This window comes from Patiria miniata, unplaced genomic scaffold (genome assembly GCF_015706575.1).
Source record: "Patiria miniata isolate m_02_andy unplaced genomic scaffold, ASM1570657v1 HiC_scaffold_18, whole genome shotgun sequence".
Classification (NCBI taxonomy): domain Eukaryota; kingdom Metazoa; phylum Echinodermata; class Asteroidea; order Valvatida; family Asterinidae; genus Patiria; species Patiria miniata.
This window is the reverse complement of record NW_024037056.1, coordinates 15,176,681-15,196,571: the sequence shown is the minus strand read 5'-3', so window position 1 is coordinate 15,196,571 and position 19,891 is coordinate 15,176,681. Positions and strand designations below refer to the sequence as shown.

The window sequence follows — 19,891 nt, the reverse complement described above, 5'->3', positions numbered from 1 at the left end:
CTCCACTAAAGATAAAATGGGTCAATTTACAGATGCCGGAATATTGTAAGGTAAGGGAACCAGTCTAGCTGGCCTGCACCTGTTCGTGAACATGTAACCAATTGCAAACAAAAATTGGACTGAAAAAAAAAATGGTAAATTTGGAGCAGTAGTGGAAAAATAGTCAGGTTTTTCCAACGATGGTCGGCCGACCACCGTTGGAAATGTATACAAAAATATCATTTTCTTGAAAATGACTTCACACCAGGTGCCATAATTTTACAGGATGCTTTAGACTGTCATGTACCAACATCCTAGTAAGGTATTTCTTAAAAACTTGGTAGTTTTATTTTTCGATGTTTGCAAATGTTGTATATTCCCTTTAAGACTTGTTGATTCTTTCAAAAACTGTTCCAAAATTTTAATCTCATTTTTCATTTCAATTCGGTGTGGAAGATCTTGATTTACATGTGAAAAAATGAATAGAACTGGTGCAAACTGCTTACTGACTGGAATGACCTGAAATATAAAATAGAAAAAGTTTTGAGTTTTTCCGTATAAAAGGCTTAATGATAGGTACATAAGCAAAGGGACACACATGTATGGTGATATGAACATGTTGAATGTTTGAACAATTTTTCATTTTGATGAATAATCAGCCAGAACCTATATTTTTTTTTTTTAATTGTCTCAAAAACTTCCAACCGTTTAATTATTCATATTAAACAATTCATTATGCAAATGAATTATTCAAATTACATTATTCAAATTGTATACGAGATGTAAATTCTGAGATTGTTTCCTTAAGCTTGATGCAATAAAATTAATGTGGTCCAAAAAGTTTGATTGACACTTGTCTAAACTTTACTCCAGACTTTATATTTTTATTTAGGCATTATTTAGTACATGTACATCCAGAACTGACGTTTGTAACACAAAATCTTTTCATTCAAGTAGGGAAAAATTTGATCTGAAGCACGCCCCCCCCCCAAAAAAAAGTTAGTAATGCATCAATAGTTGTCATTTACTCTGAAAACCTTGACAATATCAAACATCGAGAATCTATGGAAACTTTCATTAAATTCATTAACGAAATATAAATTATTGGGTTTTTTTTTTTTAAGAAACGAAATTTTTTTAAGAAACAACTAAAACACTGTGTCAGATATTAACAAGAACAAGGACGGCTCCCAATAAGTAAAAGTCATTGTCAATGTTTCTTGTCTATGGAGACTTTATCCCAGCACTTCTTTCGTCCGTTGTCATGGCAACTGCTCCTCGATGCTTTCATCACATCATTGCCAGGAGAACTTCAGGGCACGGCTCTTCAAAAGTCTAACGTGGCTGTAGAAGAACCCTCGATTGGTGGCTTGTGTAGATCTTCCAAGAATGCACCTGACCCATTCCGTTTGAACTTGTACATGGCTTGAGTAACTCCAAATGTCGAATTCCTGATGAGCTGGAGTTACTCAAGCTAAAGCTCGCATAAGTTTGCTCTTTCTGTACTACTGCACAAGCAGACAAGTGGATAATGTTGATGTCCAACACCATAGTGCTCCGTGAAACACCAGTACATTTACACAAATTTAGAGTAGGGGGGCCTACGCCTGACATTTTTAGCAAGCTTGTGTAGCAGGACATGCGGCATTGCATAATGTCAGTTGTGGTTCCGCTTGATTAACAGTTAGGAGTTGTGGTTTACGTTCCCATCATCTAAGCTTTGAGGTCCAAGGGATGAGCCTTACAGCTGACAAGCCCAGCATCAACCACAGCGGTACAAAGACCCAGTAGTGGGCCATATCAGCCGCGTACTGAAGCCGGACACACAGTAAAATCTTGAAAGTCAGTGCCAGTCCCATCACGCAGATTAACCACACTTTGTTGACCAAGGACAGCGACATGTCGCTCTGGTCGTAGCCGACCCGGCAATGGCTGATGAGTTTGATGACGAGCAAAGCGACCACGACAAAGTCGAACACCCACAGAGGGATGAAGACCAAGAACCAGTTCCACTCCAGCCTCTGGTCCAGGCGAATTGCAGTTAGAATCAAGAAAGCCATTATGCAAACGTACGTGAGAGAGGCTCGTTGCACGAGCGCCATCTTGCTTGATGTTGATGTTGTGCGGATAGATCAGTCCATTTTCTACACGGGTAAGGCAGGTTAAATACGAGGGATCTCTATTTCCTCTAATTGTCCAATAGATAATTTAAAGAATTTTAAGCATCAGCCGACCCATCCAGTTTGAACAAATCAGCTAATGATATGCATTAAGTTTGTAAAATATTTAAAATGTAGTCATAATTCACCGTGAAAGGAACTACTCAATGTTTATTAATACTTGCACACCCCTCTTCTCCATATCAGCCATCCTATAGAAATCTAGGTCACCGGTCGGTACGATGTCATTATTATTCTTCACATTGTGCATTCGCTCAGCTCAGCTGTATTTTTTGTTGGTTCCTGGAAATCGTGAATTTACCATCTTTTCAACACCCACTCGAAACCTGAAGCATACAAGCGGAGTCTTGAACAACTGAGAACGATTAAAGACTTCACTCTCTTATTTTTGCCGGGTGGTTTTGGAACAGTAAGTGATATATTTTGCCTTTGACAATTCCGACCATTGACAATGAACTCGTTGCGCTGAAAATTCGTGTTACATAGGCCATGGAGGAATCCACAATATAGGCCGACATCATTTTGCCCCAAATTCTAGCCCCAATTTCTTCACAAAAAAATGTAGTTTTTTTGTTTTTTGTTGTTGTACTGTTAAATTATGCATGTGTGTTTAATAGAATGCTATGTTTTATGAAATTATGCGCCTATATGTTCCCCTCAGCTCAGTTGACATAATTAATTTTTTTCCAATAATTAGAAAAATGTTTGCTGAAACAATTCTTATGCATGTAGCTAAACATAATTAGTTTACAATTTTTCAAGTAGGCCTTTTCAGTCGAACACCTTCATAACAAGGTCCTTGGGACTTTATGAATTACCTTGTAAACAGGTTTTTGTAAAGTGGAACAAGACAAAGGAAAACAAAGAAAACAAAACTTACTTGAAGCCTACAATTTTGCTTGTTATAGCAGCTTCTTGTAATAATAGTGCTCGTCGTATCAGGATTCGACTGTAGTGTATAACTTTAAAGACACCACCATTTCTTGTTTTCTGAGTAATGTTCTTCTGGCATGCACCATGCTGCCATTTTGAGGGACACTGCAAAAAATGAGCGAAAATAGTAGGCCTACTGATCTCCCCGTACTAAGTCCATCCCCCCCCCCCCCAGCTTAGCACCACACATATATCTACAGCTAAGAAAAACTTTGATTATTTTTCCTTTCGATATTTCCGTAGTGCACAATAGGAACAGCAACAAATTCTGAAGTAAGCAAGGAAAAAAAACCAAAAAGACTTTTCCAAGATGGACACCAGTCGTCCCTGACACAGCGCTTCACTGTTTCCGACACATTGCTATGGTTGTACGAGTCAAAAGGGCAAAGGTCAAGCGTCTCCACAGGTCGTCTAGTCGGCTGTCAGAAATGCTTGGGTTTTCGGGAATCAATGCAGCGATTTCCGGCTTCCAAGAACAGGTATGCATTGAAACCATCGGCGTCATTGGTCCAACAGAGTGCTTGCATAGAGCGCCCTCGTTGTGGATAGGGTTTGTTATTCAAATTCAGTGACAGTTATCCCTAAACTCCTTGGGCCTTTTTGCTAGGATACATCCTTAGTCCTGCAAAATCCTCCAACTGCCTCCTTGTACAAATTGCATACAACCTCAATCCTGCAAAATCATCCGTTATTTCTTGAACTGACCACTGCCTCAATCCTGCAAAATCCTCCAGCAATCACTGTCAATATGTTGAGGCAGAGCCAGTGACATCATGGAGCAGTGCGGAGGATTTCAAGTATAATCTAGGCCTAAATTTTTGCCCAGCTGAGCATAAACAACACAAGGTCCGGCCTGAGACCTTGACACAGTGCATCCTCCAAAATCAGCCACTTATTCGTGCCATAACCTCAACCCTGGAAAATCCTCCATTTTGTAACGAGGATTTTGGAGGATTTGGGAAGGTTAGGATTAAAGGACAAAGTATCTATATATTGGAATGGGGACGGGTTCACAACCATAAAATTGACCACATTTGACACGGGCAGTGGGCAATTTTCCTCGATTTTGCATCGCAAAATGACCATTGTTTTACAAAACTTCACTGCTACATTTTGTGTACAGTAAAGCTGGTCACTCAGAGCACAAAACTCTATTCAGTTGATTCAAAATGGTTATTCAGTGAAAGTTTTTTCATGCATCTGGCCTACACAATGGGCCGGACTTAGCCTATTCATTGGCTTTACAGGGTAATCCTATACAACAGCACTGCCCGACTCTCTTCACCAGCTTAAAACAAAGTCACAAGTCAGACAGTCGAAGAGGACATTAGGTTAGCCATCAGAGACCAGCACAAGGGTGCATTAGGGTGGCATGGGTGGCTTGTGCGTAAAGCGCTCGCCTCTCACCAAGGTGACCACGGTTCGAATCCTGGCCGCGGATCACATGTGAGTAGAGTTGTGCGTTGGTTCTCTCCTGTGCCACGAGGGTTTTTCTCCGGGCCCTCCGGTATTCCTCCCTCCGGAAAAATCAAACACTTTCAATCTCAGGCTGTGCTCCGTGGTCATATATGGGTCGATGTGGCCGGCAGCCATAGGCGCCTTTACGTGCCAGCGGCCTGACCACGTTGTAGCCGCGTCCTTCGCAATTCAGCATACCAGCTGTGAGTAAGGATGATTAGCCTCCCAAATTATTATTATTATTATTATAATGGGTTAATTGTTCTGTCAAAAATGAATTTATAGCCATATTTTTGGAATAAAACTTTGACGTTTGTTTAATTTTGCTCATTTTCAAGTCATTTTCCACACAATTTCTTCACCCCACAGATCGGTGCGTATGACAAAGAACTATGGGAGGAGCATGTTGAAATCAAAGAGCTGAATATCCAGGTATGTTAATCGCTTAGATTGCGTCATGTCTAATTATGCTGACCAGGATCATGCTTACCTGGATTGTGCTTACCAGGATTATGCTTACCAGGATTATGCTTTTAAGACAGGATTATACTTACCAGGATTTTGCTTACCAGGATTATCCTCACCAGGATTATGCTTATCAGGACTGTGCTTACCAGGATTATGCTAACCAGGATCATGCTTATCAGGACTGTGCTTACCGGGATTATGCTAACCAGGATCATGCTTACCAAGATTGTGCTTACATGTATTAGGATTATGCTTACCAGGATTATTCTGCTTGGTTTTAATATTTAAAAATTATTCAAATCTAAATACAGTTAACATGAACTTCGATTTCAATACAAAATTGGTAGAAAATGTATTTCTCTCTTCCAAACCACCCCTTCACAAAACGTTTGAAACCAACTCTGTAGCGCTGGCTAATGGGAACAATACGCGCAACGCTCAACGCACAAACCAGCATGCATTTTCACACAAATAACGCGTCATGGAACAAGGATGATCCTAACTGTTGAATAGTAAATCCCATTCACCATGGGCAAATGGGACTTTTTGAGCCCCGGTGTGAATGGGAGCAATAATAAATGTCACATGATGTGAGTTCCACCAATCAAATGACAAGGATCTGTATGTCACTTATATAATAAGACTTTACCAATTCCAAAAATTACCCTGAGCCTCACATTGTGTCCACCGTATCTCAACAAGGCAATTTTATTCTATGGCACTGACATTTATATCCGCAAATATTTCAAAGATATTATTTCACTTTTCAGGGTCTAGCTGCACACAGTATCCCCTTGCGGACTGGTCGGCTAAAAACTGAACTGATTGACATTGACCTTGTCAGAGGTAAGTCTTCATTTAAAATTGCCCCTAATTATTTACCTTTCTGGTGTGTGGGTCCTTCATTCTCACATAACCATCGTTAACCCTAACCCTCATTCCTCCAAAATCCTCCTGCCGGTTTTGGATGATTTTAGAGGATTGAGGATGAATGGCAAAGATGTATCACTTTTTTGTGGAGGATGCATTACGTCAAGCCAGTAGGCCATATCCTGCATTGGTTATGTTCAGCCATGCATAAATCAGCCCTGTGTTTTTCCTGTAGTTCATCGGCACTGCTTCTAAACGCCATTCGCACTGCCTCAAACCATAGCCAGTAATTGGCAGAGAATTTTGGAGGATTGAGGCAGTGGTCACCCTCCACAGACTAAATACAAGAACTAACGGTTGATTTTGGAGGATTGAGGCTGAATCAAATTTTTTTTTGGTGGCAATTGGAGGAGTTTGCAGGATTGAGGTTGCATCCTAGCCAGAGGGCCCAGGGGGTTAGGGTTAAATAAGTCAGATTTTGCAAAATGTGACTCATTTTAAAGCTATAGTCCATCATTTGCAGCCATCCGAAAAGTAACTGGCGTAATTACTGTTGAAAATCAAACTTGGTTGAAAGATAGTAAGGGAACTAAACTCCCTGTGAAATTATTCTTTCTGGCAAGCTGTCATTTTGAAGTAATCAACGAAAGAAGGCATTTCCAACGGTGATTCTTAAGAAGCACCGTAGGAAAATTTAAATTAGTAGTTCGTTTTGTTATTCAGCGCAGCGCGCACAAGTATTGGAACGACGCACACGCGCGCGGTTGTTATAATTCGTCGGATCAGTGCGCGACACCGCATATAGCTGCAATTCAAAACAATTCAAAACATGATTCAGTAACTTTTGATTTGAAATTGAGATCTTAGAATGCTGCTTTTCTCGGAATGTACAGCTGAAGCTTAGCTGAAACTTCATCAGGTTAGTTGCTCAGTATCCTTCATTAGATTTTGAACACTTTTGTTGCTTCAAACGAACAAAATGCACTAATTACAAATGATGGACTATAGCTTTAAAACATGTCAATCGGATCTGTTCAGCTATTTTTTTCTATTTTCTCTCATTCTCGGGGCAGGTTCGACATTCACTAAAGCCAAACCAGAGCATTCGTTAGGGGCCAGTGCTCGCAAAGGACTAATCAGGGTTGTATTTTTCCCCCTCTACTACCGATGGTAAGTTAACGACAATTCCCTTCATTTATTTCATCTGGGATCCAGATTTATCCCGATCCGTCCAGAAAGTATAAGTTCTTGGCTCCAGTTTGAATGGAATCCCATTGATCACCTTCTAACCAAAAGTCCAACTTTGGCAAAAATAACAATTTATTTTTTTTTTTTTTTGGGCCCTTTTTCCACCTAGGTGGAAGCAACAGCTGTCAAAATGGATGCTGGTGTGTTTGTTGGTGCTGTATGTCCTCCAGTTATTCTCCTGCACTGTATATTTTGCGTATTCGCCAAATGATGGACAACAGGTAGGTTTTTCTAAAGATTTCTATTTTCAAAAAAATATTAAAAATTAAAAATGATTATTCCCCCTTCCAAGAAAAAAACAAATCTCAATTTTATGTTTTGCCAAGTCGAAATAGATTTTGTGAACAGTTGGAGGATCACAGCAGAACTGAGCTATCGCGGTAGAATCGCGGTAGAATCACGTCAACACAGCGTGTCAAATATTGTCCACTTACATGATATACAAATGGACGCGGAAAGTGCAACATCTGAGTCAAACAAAACTTTGTGACAAAAACTCTAACTTCTAAAACTTAGGATTGTCTAAGGGGCGTAGCCAACTCACAAATGGCAAAACTTGGGAGTTCTTTAAACCATTTTTTGTCCCCTTGCTTACAGCCGATTTTTTTCACTGAGGTGTTCACGCCTGTTATCCTGGCCTTAGTGCTGGGCACCGTCTACTCGCTGGTAGTCTGCACCACCGTCAAGAAATCTAGAGCGTTGCGTCGCCGAATGACTAGGCGAAGGTATGGAGGGGACACGCGGAAGTTTTAATGGAAAATTTTATAAAAACTGTGAAATAAATATAATTTTTTTAGATTACAGATTACGGATAGTTGTTTTTTTGGATAACTGATTGTTGTCTGTGCTTTGCAGCCGTCAAGTCAAGACCAAACAGCGTAAAGCCACGTCTGATGAAGGCTCAGGCAACTACTCGAAGAAACGCGGAATGCGACGCAGCCAGTCCCTGCCCTGCACAGCCGACACCTACTTCCAGATGCGCCAGGCGCGCCGCAACATCACGCGCCGTTTTTCGCGGCCGGGGATCGTTGTGGAAGACAGCGCCACGGGGCGCCGGGAGAGCCTGGTTGAAGGCATGGACGAGGCGAGCGTGGAAGACGGCCTTGGGATGTCGGGTACCACTGGCGGGAAACCGGTGAAATACATCCAGTGTATTGAAGGCGACGAGACGACCGGTTTCACGGAAGAAGACTTCACCCTCTTGGGAAAGCCAATAGAAGAGTCCAACATCGCCGGCGAAATTCTCCTACCAGACCAGGACCCGAATGCCGACGCTGCCATCGTTTTCACAACATCACGTTCTGATTCCCTCCTGGCAGCAGAAGAGCCTGAGGTCAAAGGTCAGGGGTCAAGTGAGCCAGCAGAGGAGAGCCAGGGTTACGTGACCCAGAAGCCGGGGGCAGAAGTCGGGACCGTTGAGATCTCAAACGTGTCTCTACTTGGTATGTTGAGCTGAACACAATGAAATGAGAATAACACAAAAAACAACAGAGGTTCATGGCTTTTCTAGACACTTAATACATCAAGGACAAACAGCAGCCTTTATAAGGTGTTGGCAGAATGTTTGAATGTTTAAACGGTGCAAGGAATTTTTTGCTGACTGTATATTGGTATTGATCTCTACCACAGAACGAGCCCAAAAATCCTCGGTCACACACTTCAGCGATGACGTCTCGGACAACCCCCATCATGCCTCGGACAGCGAAGGCCCCACGGAGGACATGGAGGACAGAGGTCGGGAACGCAGCCTGAGAGGTCGCGCCGGGGTCAGGAAAGGTCGGCGCAAGCGGCAGGAGTATGGGAGCTCCAACGATTCCGACATGGACACACGACCAGTCCGACAATGCAAGTCACTAATGGAGGTAGTTCAGAGCTTTTATATTTCACCCCAAAGATAGATCTTTAAAAATGCTATTCCAGTGAAAAAAAGTCAATTTTGAATGATGCATCTAACAAAATAAAATTGGCCTATGATTTATTTTTCATCTCGTTCTCACAGGGCAGACTGGTTCCCTTCTCTCTATCAGAATCAATTTTGTAGAGACAGGGAACCAGTGTACTTGCAGGGCGGAACTGTTGTTGTGCAAAAGCAACCCAAGAGAAAAGTCTTTTTTGCAGACACCAACCATTCAAAATATTGGTTTCTTTGTTAAAATAAAACAAAGCAGTTGAACAAAATTTAGTAGCCCTCCAGCTATTTGAACAGTCACAGACAGTCAAAATTCACTTCTACTTCCCCTGCTACACTTGTAACAAAGGCTAGTCACCAGCAGTCAGATCATATGTCAAGCAAGCACTGTGACTAGTCAAACTGAGTCAACTGACAAAGCAGGCAAGTTGTGGCCACAGCTGTTTTATCACTCAGCGGCAGTCAAAGCATAGCTGTATCAAGGTACTGAAGCAGTCCCATTCAGTCAATCCTGCTTCATGCAGGCTGGGAATTCTTAACTGTTGAAAACAGTCACTTGATTGATTTTGACTGAAAGGGCTACTTGGCACAGAATGTATGTTTGCATAGGAGGATTAAAGAAAGAAAAACATTGACTTTGTTGCGTTGCAGAGCACTGATACTACATGTACATCTTGTATCATTTACACTCTTGGGTTGAGAGAGGCAATTGTAGTAAAGTGTCTTGCTCCTGGACACAAGGACCACAAACCCCTTACAGCTGAAACTCACATACTACCACACATGTCAGACACCATTACCAATGGACCTTGGTGCTCTAAAGCATTGATTGAAATTCATCTCCCCCCCCCACTTTTTTCTAACGGGTGCGGCTGTGTTACCTGTGTCCTCAGGCAAGACACTTTACCACCAATTGCCTCTTCCCACCAAGAAGCGAAATGGGTACCTGTGAGGGCAGAAAATGGAACAAAACCAGGGATCTGTTGAAGTTATCCCCCCCCCCTTTTTTTCCCCTTAACTTCAGGATCCCCATCTAAGAGGCCCGTCCCGGTCCGGCGATTCAGACATGGATGACCCAAGCTGGGGCGAGACTGCGGAAGAGGTGTCCTCTTCAGGAACGTCTAGCGAGTCGAGCGAGAGTGATTCCTCTGACTCGGACAACGAAAAGAACGAGGAGATTCCACACTTTGAAGATCCGTTCAAACTCTTGCCGGCGACTGTTACGAGCACGCCAAGCGCTTGCACTAACACAGAAAAGAGTACGTTTTTAAAAAAAAATCTGGGGTTTTCCCGAAAGAGCGGTTGTTAATTCTGAGTCAGTCATCAGACAATCACTAGTCATTCATAAGACAATCACATGACAATCACAAGACAATCACATGACAATCACAAGACAATCACTAGTCAATCACAAAAAAAACACAAGACAATCGCTAGTCAATCACAAGTCATTCACGAAGAAGCACGAGACATGCACAAGACAATCACAATCACAATTCTATCAAAAGATGAATACAAATCAATTACAAGTCCATCACAAGCAAATCACAAGTCAATCACAAGTCCGTCTTAAGTCCATCACAAGCCAATAACAAGACAATCACAAGTCAATCACAAGTCAAACACAAGTCAATCACAAGTCAATCACAAGTCAATCACAAGTCAATCACAAGTCCATCACAAGTCAATCACAAGTCCATCACAAGCCAATCACAAGCCAATCACAAGCCAATCACAAGTCCATCACAAGCCAAATCACAAGTCAATCACAAGTCAATCACAAGTCCATCACAAGCCAATCACATGCTAATCATAAGCCCATCACAAGTCAATCACAAGTCCATCACAAGCCAATCACAAGCCAATCACAAGCCAGTCACAAGCTATAAAGTGATCTTAAATCTTAATGTCTAAATTTCAATTCAATCTGTTTTCCTTTCTTCAAGTCCGCGTACGCATCTTCGAAGGCAACGAGTGTAAGAAGACCGATCTGAGCGTGCTCGAAATCAGCTGCTACATCAACACCAAGGTTCACAACACACGCAGCAGCTGCGACTACATCCTCATTGGCGCCCTCTGTGCTGCCATCCTGGCCAGCATACCCATCAGTTTCAGGTCAGGGGTCATTGGGCTATACTATAATCTGTAACGAGGAGGGGAGATATTTTAAAATGAGCATTGTTCACCAAAGTGCACAACCCAATAAGAACTTCTGATTTACTTGTCAGATTGCGTGGCGTGTCCTTTCTGGACTTCGATCTATCTTGGCTGACCTATTCCCGGCTCCAGAGGGCAGCAGATTCTTTTCGGCTCAACACGGCCGCCTACATCGTGATAGGACTCTGCAGCATGGAACGCTTCGCGCTTAGTCTCATGTTCTTTTTCCTGTTGTCCGTCGCTGAGAAAACTTATAAACAGGTACATGTAATTTCTTAATACACTGTAGTTTCAAAAATCTACTACATGTAAAAAAATAACGGGTCCTACTTTTGATCCTAAATAACTGTTTACCGAATCAAACCAAAATTTCAGGTCATGTAAACAAGGCATGACACATTTTATGGAGCGAGTTTCATCAGCATTGTGCAAGAGAGTGAAATACTCACTTTCAGAATCTGCCATTTTTGACTTGGCGTCCTCTAATGTCAATACAGCGCTTGAGATGGTGGCGGAAGGCGTGCGTGCTGTGACGGAAAGCTTCGGAAGGAATGCAGGATCACCCCTGATGTCATTGCACACCTCGATTATTTGGCGCAACCCACGATCGAGGAGGTGTGCAATGACATCAGGGGTGATCCTACATTCCTTCAGAAGCTTTCAGCCGCAGCTTTCATGCCACAGCACTTGCTTCCGCCACCGTTTCCAGCGCTGTTTTGACATTCTCAAAGTGAGTATTTTTTTTCCAGTGGCGTTTAAATCTCACCCTGCACTAAGCTGATGAAACTCGGTCCATGAAATTTGTCATGCCTTGTTTACATGATGTGAAATTTTGGTTTAATTCCATTGGTTAACAACAGAGTTATTTAGGATCGGGAGAAGGACAGGTTTTTTTTTACACGTAGCATTATCACTTATAAAAGTGGATATGGACATAGGCATTAGCCTTTCTTGAGATGTGGTGAACACAATACGAGGGCGCTATTCATTGTTTGCAAACTTTCTTGTATTCATCCAAACATACCAGATCCAAATAGCAGCAAATATTTGTCATTTGGTACCAAAAATGCTGTGAATTATTCCTTTTTTTGCCGGTGAATAAAATGTTTCGAGTTTTTTGTTCGTAGCGTTGCCTTTTCGCAAAGTATTTCTCCCACCTTACGTCAACCCGCCGAGCTCGCAAGTCGGGCCTACCCCACTTCCGTCTGGACAAAGTCAGCAACATCAAAGCGTGGCTTTCGCTGAGGTCGTTCCTCAAGGTAGGGGTCCATGCACTTTTGCCGACCAAAATTCTTTTCCAAAATTGTGATGCTTCGGATATAAAAAAAAGACTTGTGACAAATTACTTTACTATTGGTTGTGTTGCAGTCACAAGGTCACAGTTAAAGGGAATGTACAACATTTGCTTTTGCTGCAATTTTCAGAAATAAATGGATTTGAAGGAGAAGTATGTTATAGCAAATATTGTTACACTGACTTGCTTCACGTTTTGGGTTCAGAGATGCTGGAAAATCCAAGAAAACCAACCATATTTTTGTAGTCTGGCTCCCTGACCCCACATAAGATGAAACGCAGCAATTTATAGACTTTGGATGATTGCAAGGTCAGAGAATCAGTCTAGCAGGCTTGTACTCCTTCACAGGTGTGTAATCAATTGCAAAAAAATGCGGAATAACTAAATATGAAAAATTAGCAGCACTTTTTGAAAAAAGTCAGTTTTCTCCAACACTGGTCGGCCGACCAGCGTTGGAAAAATACAAGTTTTCTTGAAAATGTCAGAACACCAGGAGCCACGATTTTACAGGATGCTTTCGACTGTCATTCCCTAACAATCCAGTAAGATATTTCGTGATAATTTGATCATTTCGTTTTTTGATGTTTGCAAATGTTGTATCTTCCCTTTAAAGTTCCATCGAGGACCATTGATTAAGCAGTTTTGTAGTCTAATCCATCACGAGTCTATCACAAGTCCATCATAAGCATTTATGTCCATCTCAAGTAAATCAAAAGTCTGTTAACAAGTGGAGTCACCAGTAACGAGGTGAACAATAACAAAGAAGTTGTAGTTCATTTAGACCTTGTGATTGAGATTTGATTGACTTTTTCTAGACGTGTGAGGACTTGTAATGACTTGTGAGGACTGACAAAACTTGTGAGAACTTGTGATGGACTTGTGAGAACTTGTGAAGACTAGTGAGGACTAAAGATGGTCTTGTGATGATATGTGATGGACTTGTGATGACGTGAGGACTTGTGATGTATTTGTGATGGACTTGTGAATGCTTGTGAGGACTTGTGAGGACTTGTGATGAACTTGTGAGGACTTGCAATTACATGTGAGCACTTGTGATGGACTTGTGAGGACTTTGGAGGATTTGTAAGGACTTGGGATAGACTTGAGGACTCGTGATGGACTTGTGATGACAAACGATGGACTTGTGATGACATGTGAGGACTTGTAGTGACTTGTGAGGACTTGTAGTGACTTGTGAGGACTTCTAATGACCTCTGATGTATTTGTGTAGACTTGTTATGATTTGTGATATATTTGTGAGGATTTGTAATGATTTGTGATGGACTTTTGAGGACTTGTCGCAAATAGATTCAAGACTTTGACTTGCCACTCTGCGCGGGTTTTTTCTACTGCACTGTAATTTTCAAGGATTGCCAGACCAAACACAATGTATATATTTTGAATATTAGGAGCAATATGACCTTTCTGTAATTACTATTATTTTCCATCAGAAACGTGGACCCCAGCGCTCGATTGATGTCATTGTGTCGTCAGCGTTCATGCTGACCCTATGCCTGATGTCTGTGCTGTGCGTTGAGGTAGGTTTATGAAATCTGAAGCAAGCCAAATTCAAGCCAAATGGCAGGACCAATTTTCGAATGAAAGTTTGCCTGTAGCACTTTCAAAATCTAGGTTAAAAAAGCCCAATCAATGAGCTTTCTTTTAGTACAAGAATCATTCAAATCACTCATGTACTTTTCAAGTTATGGCATTTTGAACACAGACACCGTTTAAAGTTCTGTCCACGGATCACAAAGGTAAGTGTTCTTTCAGCAAAAGAAAACAATTCACATGCATCCCTATGAGAATTGTTCTTCGCTATGCTGAAAGAACACTTCCTTTTTTTGCGATCCGTGGACAGAACTGTAAAACGGTGTTTGTGTTCAAAATTCCGTAACTTGAAAAGTACATGAGTGATCTGAATGATTCTTGTACTAAAAGAAAGCTCAACAACTGGGCTTTCATATCCTAGATTTTGAAAGTGCTGCAGGCAAAACTTCATTAAAAAATGGTCCGTCTATTTGGGATGCATTTTTTTTTACTCACCCTGTAGAGAGTCGGGCAGTGCTATTGTATAGGATTACCACATAACACCAATAAATGGGCTAAATCTGGCCCAGTGATTAGCCATTCTAAATCAGTTCAATACAACTTTGGGTGGAGTTTTACCCGTCTAGACTGCATTACTCGTGTAGAAACTGTGTTGGATTCTCGCTAGCGAGAAACGGATTCCAGAAATCTCTGCCTTGGATCCAGGTCTAATGCGGAGTTTTTAGACAGTTGGAAAGGACGGTTATTCTTAAAGGCCCATTGGAACATTTGCAATTACTCGGAAACGTACTGACCGAATTAATGAGAAAATCCTTGCTCAAATTGTAGATAGGACTGGTACCAAATCTGTGAAATTATTCCGCCTGAAATGGTATCATTCGAAAGAAACCAATCTTTGAAGGTGGTTTCAGAAAATGTGCCCGATGGCACACTTTTTTGTTTGCATGCATTCACAACGAAATCCATTTACAAGAGCCCGAAAATTGTGCACACATTTTCTCCGTTTCCTCAAAATGTATGGTATCCACTTAGCTGAAAGTTCAACAAGTTATTTGTTATGCGCCCTTCTTAAAATTTTGAGCAATTTTGTTGATTCAAATGAAAACAAAAATGATGCATTCAAAGCAAATGATCTTACGTACTTTCAATGTTTGTTTGTTATTTTGGCGTCATACAGATGCTTCAGAAAGAGTTCAAGTTCCTGTCCCACCTCTTCAACTGGGAGCTGATTGCCTGGACGTTCTGCATGTGTCCGTTCCTACTTAGGTTCATGACGCTGGGCTCCAACATCAACCAAAAGTTCCGCAACACGTCTGTGCTATTAACTGAACAGGTATGTGCAATGTCAGGGGCGGGGCTTGGACTTCTAAAAAGGGGAGGAGAGAATTTGTAAATTTGATGAAAGCTTGTTATCCCCCTAGCTTTTAAGCCAAGAAAGGGGGACCTTGCGATAGTGTATTCCTTCTGTGTGTACGTGTGTTCCATTTGGGTTTATAGGTTTAACTGTTTAGTGCTGTCATATGAAAAGTCAGACTTTAATCTCAACCAAACTTGGTGACAATAATCTTTGGGTAGAGGGACTTCAGATGACTTGGAACATTTGAGGTCAAAGGTCATCCAGGGGTCAAATGAGGTCATTGTTGTTTTTGGTTAGGTACTAAACTGAAAATTGCTGTCATGAAAAGTTTAAGTAGACTTCACTCTCAACCAAACTTGGTGACAATAATCTTTGGGTAGGGGGACTTCAGATTACTTGAGACATTTGAGGTCAAAGGTCATCCAGGGGTCAAATGAGGTCATTGTTGATTTTGGCTAGGTACAATACTGAAAATTGCTGTCATGAAAAGTTTAAGTAGACTTCACTCCCAACCAAACTTGGTGACAATAATCTTTGGGTACGGGGACGTCAGATAACTTGAGACATTTGAGGTCAAAGGTCATCTAGGGGTCAAATGAGGTCATTGTTGATTTTGGCTAGGTCAACTGAAAAGTGTGCTTACCAACTGACTGTATAAAAACTACCAGCATGCCAGGGGGGTTCAAGTTTTACTTGCAGTATTTTTCAAATTAGCAAATATGAAACATTCCAAATACTTTTACTGTACACCTGTTTGACATTTTACATCGCAAGAGCAAATGTTTTGTGTTTATTGTTCATATCTTTGTTTTCCTTTAGATTAATCTCTATTTGCACATGGAGAAAAAGCCACACAAGAAGGATGATCTGATGCTGGTGAACAACGTACTTAAACTTGCCTCTAAACTCCTTAAGGTAAAATCTTAAAAAAATTAAATTAAAAATTCAGCCCAGACCAAAATTGTATTCAATTTTTTTCCATCCTGTCCACAGCCTGAACTTAAAAACCAATACCGTATTTTTTTTTCTGTGTGGCCTGCATTGCAAAACGTTTTATTTCGAAATCACGGCAGATTCCATCCAGAAATGACTATCTGCTTGACGGTCGGGGGTAACGATATCTGAATCATTCTCAGTTCTTATATTTGGGAGTGAAGGTTGTGTGGCCTAGTGGTTCAGGATTTGTGATCATAGGTCAGGGTTTCGAATACAGCCGCTGGTGATGTGCTGTGTCCTTGGGCAAGCCATTTTACTCTCATGTTACTCCAGGAATGACTTTGAGCTTGATAATCGGGGGTAGCAATACTTGGAGGGCTTTGAAAAAAAAATGGGGGGGGGAGGGGAGTGATTTTCAGTTGGAGAAAAACCTTGTTATTAGATTTGTGATTTGTGACTGAAGGGTCTGGGGTTCAAATCTATATGCTGGCCATGTGATGCGTCCTTGGGCAAGCCACTTTACTCTCACGTGACTCCAGGATTGACCTTAAGCTTGACAGTACGGGGTAGCCACACCAGGTGTTTGTACAGAAGCTAACAGATAAAGACACAGTCGGGGTAAGGATACTTGCGAGGCTTTGAATTCTGTTGGGCTCTTTAGAGTCAGAGAAAAGCCTTGTGATCAGATTTATGATTTGTGATTGAAGGGTCAGGGGTTTGAATCTGTCTGCTAGCCATGTGATGTGTCCTTGGGCAAGCCACTTTACCCCAATTTGCCTCTTTTCACCCTGTAGTGTAAGTGGCATTAGCTTAGGAATAACCTGCGACGAACTGGCATTTCATTCGAAGGAACAGAAATATTCACAATCTCTTCTGAGTAGTTTGGAAGCTGAGGTTTCAATAATAGATGAATGACCCTCTGAACTTTGACCTCTGACCTACAGGAAATCGAGACTCCCTTCAAGATTGCCGGCATGGCTATGAACCCGGTTCTCTACAACATCACAAGAGTTGTGGTCTTGTCGGCTTTCTCTGGCGTCCTCACCGAGCTGCTGGGGTTCAAGTTGAAGGTGAGTGAGAATCCCCTAAAACCTTGTACTTGAGACTGAATTGTGATTTGACTTCTGATCGACCCAGGATGGACTTGTGCTTGACTTGTGATTGACTTAGGATCGACTTGTGATTGACTTGTGATTGACTTGTGATTGACCTGTGATTGACTTGTGATCGACTTGTGATTGACTTGCGATTGTTTTGTGATTGACTCATGATTGGACTGTGATCGACTTGTGATTGACTTGCCATTGACTTGTGATTGACTTGTGATTGACTTATGATTGACTTGTGATCGACTTGTGATCGATTTGTGATTGTCTCATGATTGACTTGTGCTCGACTTGTGATTGACTTTTGATTGACTTGCCATTGATTTGTGATTGACTTGCCATTGACTTGCGATTGGGTTGTGATCGACTTGTGACTTTATTTTTCGGTCCCTCTTTTCAGCTTTGGAAGATCAAGGCCACATGAGGGAAATATTCTCAGAAGGGTAGCCACGTTCATTTATGGCAGCCATATGCATATCAGTATATCCAATCAAAGGGGCAGACATTTGTGTCAAGTAAAACAAATCAATCAAAGCTGAACTCTGATTGGCTGACACAATTGTTAATATCCAATGGAATGTATTCATGAGTTTCCACCTGGTTTGTTCCTGAAGATAAATCAAAAATGTCGACACCTGTCAAAAATATGTAAATTCTATTTAATAAATATAATATATAACCAAAATATTCAGCATTTGTTATAATTGTTGTGTCGACTTAGAAGCCTGCCAAAGAAATTATAAAAATTCTTGACAGTTGCGGTGAATGTGTAAGTGATTTTTGTTGGTTGGTAGATATGACCAATCAAATTGCATCATTGGAACAGCTTTATGTAATGAGGTTTCCTATTGGTTGACCTCAAGATGTGTTGTTATGGATTGACCAATCACAGGTTGTGACATTGAGTCTCAAAAAAATTGCATTGAAACAACAGCCTCAATTGGTTGGCTAGGGTTGCCAAGAGTCCGTGATGTTCCATTAACCAATCACAAAGACCGTCTCTTAGACTGACAACAGCATTTTACTAAGTAAGTTTCTAATTGGTTGGGAGCTGGTTTTCGCAACTGATTTAAAGAGTAAATGTATATTAACATTTAGCAATGATTATTGAAAGTCTGATTTCATTGTTACCTAAAATGAACAAAATCCCAAAGATATTTGCGATGTTTGTAATACATTGTATGTTGTATTGCCGTGGCTGTATTATTATTTTTTAACTTTTAAGCAACGTTCTTTTGCAGAACATTGGTAATGTTATTGTTTTGTAAAATGCAATGAATTTGTGTCGGAGTAAATATCTAAATTTGTGGTGCTTTTTAGCAAATTGTCAAGACAGGTGTTTGTTTTCTCCGTCTTACATGTATTTATATGAAAATACTCTTAGTATTATTGTTTTGAAGGAATGTTTGCACATAACTTTTTTTGACGTGACATTGTTATTTAAATGAGTTTGTTGTTATATTTAGCACTGTTTTCTAGTGCTCAAAGGCAAAAAAAAATTAAAATTTTGAGATTCTTACCCAAACAAATTCATCAAAGTGCTAGTATTTAATTTGAATTCTCTCCCCTAATGAACAAAGATAAAGATGTAAGGGGTTAGCCTTGCAGTTTTATCAAAATTGAGCAAAATTTGCCTTTTTTTGGAAAATCAAGAATGTAAGGGGTTAGCCTTGCATTTTTATCAAAATTGGGCAAAATTTGACTTTTTCTGAAAAATTAAAAATGTAAGGGGTTAGCCTTGCATTTTGATCAAAATTGAGCAAAATTTGCCTTTTTTTGGAAAATCAAAAATGTAAGGGGGTTAGCCTTGCATTTTTACCAAAATTGGGCAAAATTTTGCTTTTTGTGGAAATTCACAAATGTAAGGGGTTAGCCTTGCATTTTTATCAAAATTGGACAAAATTTGACTTTTTCTGAAAAATTAAAAATGTAAGGGGTTAGCCTTGCATTTCTATCAAAATTGAGCAAAATTTGCTTTTTTTTGGAAAATCAAGAATGTATTTATCAAATTCACAAATGTAAGGGGTTAGCCTTGCATTTTTATCAAAATTGGACAAAAATTGACTTTTCATGAAAAATTAAAAATGTAAGGGGTTAGCCTTGCATTTTTATCAAAACTGGGCAAAATTTGACTTCTTCTGAAAAATTAAAAATGTAAGGGGTTAGACTTGCATTTTTATCAAAATTGGGCAAAATTTGACTTTTTCTGATAAATTAAAAATGTAAGGGGTTAGCCTTGCATTTTGATCAAAATTGAGCAAAATTTGCCTTTTTTTGGAAAATCAAAAATGTAAGGGGTTAGCCTTGCATTTTTACCAAAATTGGGCAAAATTTGGCTTTTTGTGGAAATTCACAAATGTAAGGGGTTAGCCTTGCATTTTTATCAAAATTGGACAAAATTTGACTTTTTCTGAAAAATTAAAAATGTAAGGGGTTAGCCTTGCA

At 40.5% G+C, this 19,891-nt stretch overlaps 2 protein-coding genes across 3 annotated transcripts; one reads left to right on the top strand and one right to left on the bottom strand.

Moving 5' to 3' along the window:
* Positions 1-786: 786 nt before the first annotated feature.
* Positions 787-2,107, bottom strand: LOC119724839 (transmembrane protein 60-like). The gene has a single exon (XM_038196099.1). It carries the CDS (start codon positions 2,079-2,081, stop codon positions 1,689-1,691), a length of 393 nt encoding a protein of 130 aa, XP_038052027.1. The 5' UTR covers positions 2,082-2,107; the 3' UTR covers positions 787-1,688.
* On the top strand, positions 2,018-18,990 carry LOC119724838 (protein PHTF2-like). 2 transcript variants are annotated; one of them, XM_038196098.1, is made up of 18 exons: positions 2,018-2,131; positions 3,336-3,571; positions 4,920-4,982; positions 5,789-5,864; positions 6,962-7,058; positions 7,246-7,357; positions 7,734-7,861; positions 7,992-8,578; positions 8,766-8,998; positions 10,070-10,304; positions 10,992-11,160; positions 11,274-11,463; positions 12,330-12,461; positions 13,948-14,034; positions 15,225-15,380; positions 16,224-16,319; positions 17,285-17,410; positions 17,847-18,990. In XM_038196098.1, the coding sequence occupies exons 2-18, from the start codon at positions 3,455-3,457 to the stop codon at positions 17,868-17,870; spliced, it is 2,628 nt and encodes an 875-aa protein (XP_038052026.1). In that variant the 5' UTR covers positions 2,018-2,131; positions 3,336-3,454; the 3' UTR covers positions 17,871-18,990. The 2 variants fall into 2 exon arrangements, with proteins under 2 accessions (XP_038052026.1, XP_038052025.1); XM_038196097.1 differs by lacking the exon at positions 2,018-2,131 and adding an exon at positions 2,350-2,568.
* The last annotated feature ends 901 nt before the right edge of the window (positions 18,991-19,891 follow it).